This window comes from Pieris napi, chromosome 8 (assembly GCF_905475465.1).
Source record: "Pieris napi chromosome 8, ilPieNapi1.2, whole genome shotgun sequence".
NCBI classification, from domain to species: domain Eukaryota; kingdom Metazoa; phylum Arthropoda; class Insecta; order Lepidoptera; family Pieridae; genus Pieris; species Pieris napi.
The window spans coordinates 13,195,263-13,197,291 of NC_062241.1; the positions used below are offsets into that span (position 1 = coordinate 13,195,263).

The 2,029-nt window shown below is 37.7% G+C and overlaps 1 protein-coding gene across 1 annotated transcript; it reads left to right on the forward strand.

Moving 5' to 3' along the window:
* The first annotated feature begins 553 nt into the window (after positions 1-553).
* On the forward strand, positions 554-1,506 carry LOC125051769. Its single transcript, XM_047652314.1, has 3 exons — positions 554-660; positions 795-998; positions 1,165-1,506. Exons 1-3 carry the CDS (start codon positions 649-651, stop codon positions 1,312-1,314), a joined length of 366 nt encoding a protein of 121 aa, XP_047508270.1. The 5' UTR covers positions 554-648; the 3' UTR covers positions 1,315-1,506.
* The last annotated feature ends 523 nt before the right edge of the window (positions 1,507-2,029 follow it).

Consider the following 2,029-nt stretch of genomic DNA (forward strand, 5'->3'; position numbering starts at 1 on the left):
TAATTAGAACAATCGCTGGAATTGCCCGATTTTGTTATATTAGTACTATAAGAGATGATTTAGCTTTCACATACATTATAATATTTCATTAGTAGTGTGATTGCGATACACAAACATATTGAATGCGACGCTCCAATGATTATGTGAAAATGGCACATTCACATCCGACAGGTAGACAAACGGCAGTTCCGGAATATTACCGTCCACATGCGATATGTCAGCAGTGCTTATTGATAAACTGAATATATTCTAATAATAATAATGCCTTGGGAGAGGATAATAATCCATGGAGCAGCAAGCGATAAACGCAATTACAAATGCAACCCGTTTTCAATCGTATCACAACATGCGACGCACTACAAGACTGCACCAACCCCAAGATCATCCAAAGAGATTGATTCTTAAGCTGTTGTATATTTCAGTAATCTTCAGAAATCATTTATAATCAAAGGGAGACATCGCTTTAAATATGTACTCGTAGTGTTACGCAACGTCGGGCGGGCGGGCGGAGGCCTCTAGGCTCTCCTATTGCGGATTACGACACCGAGGCGCCGTAAGTATAAAACACTTGCGCTCACCCCACAACTGTATCACATCACTGTGTTCTCTGTTTCTCTCATCTCCTAATAGACAAACCGACAAATCAACATGAAGGCCTATGTAAGTAGAATTTTAAAAAATATTTAAGAAACGGTAGGTAGGAAAGTATGCCTTTTCTCAAATAAACTGTAAAATAAGTTTTAACTGGTACAACTTTATAGATTTATTTTTATTTGTTTTGTTTGAACTTGCAGATGTGTGTGGTTCTTTTCGCCGCTGCCGTCTTGGCCGCGCCCGAGGGAAAGCGCGACAAACGCGGCTACCTTCACGGAGACCTGCATCACTCTCTGGATTTCGGCCACAGCTTTGACTCCGTGCATTTGCATAGTGCCCCCATCATTCACAGCGCGCCTGCCGCTAGGATCATCTCCGTCAATAAAGTGGTGGAGGTGCCACGAGTGAGTATCAATGACATCAAATGCTCTTCACTTTAATCAAATTTAAATAAACGACTGAGAGCTCCCACGAGTTTAAAAAGTTAATACTTACTTATGCACGTAAAATGTGTGTGTCAAATATTGTTATGAAATTACAACACTTCGTGTATTTGCTTATCTTTCGAAGGTGGTCGAAGTGAAGAAGATCGTCTCAGTCCCCAAAGTTGTGTCAGTGCCAGAAATCGTGAGAGTGAACAAGATCGTCGAGGAGCCACACTTCCACTTGGGTTCTTCCCACTACTCCCTGGGTTCTTCTTACTCTTCCGGATGGTGGTAATCTGCCAGTGCCTCTAGTCAACATTAATCTACGTAGTTAGTTAAAACGCCATCAACTTTCTTTAAATCAAAGCGCCGTGTCCATTGAAGCCCAACTCGGTTGGGTCGATTTGAGCTTAGCCTCGCTACTTCCGAGGCACTCTGCTACCAAAACTTACTAAGAACTTATTTTAAGAATACACTATTTTTTTAATGACTTGTTTTATTCTACTACATTATTGTCAAATCGCTAAAAACATACACAATGTTATATGTAAACATTTTACCATCTACCTACAGTAACTATTTAATTTCGTAACCATTAATTGATTTGCATATATTATTATAAAGTATATCTCAATGTAAATCTTACATATCTGTCATAGATATCAGTTTCCAATTACGTACGTAAATTATAATCTCCGATTGCGTTAGTAAAATAGGTGATTTATTTGCTCACATGCTCGATTGAGATCAAGGTGTCATCGCTACACTTTACGAATCCGCAAACACAACAAACTGTCGCAACATTATGAGATTAAATTTCGTAAAAAAAAAGGAATACAATATGTATTACGGCTTATATTACTTCTCTAATATATGAGATTAATATAATTTTAATTAGATAAAAAATTGTTTTTATTAAATCTTTATTCTAACATTACATGAGAGAGCCTTATTTGTGACAGGGTTAGTAATCTAACCGAGAAGTATAAAATAAAATAATAAAAGTACTA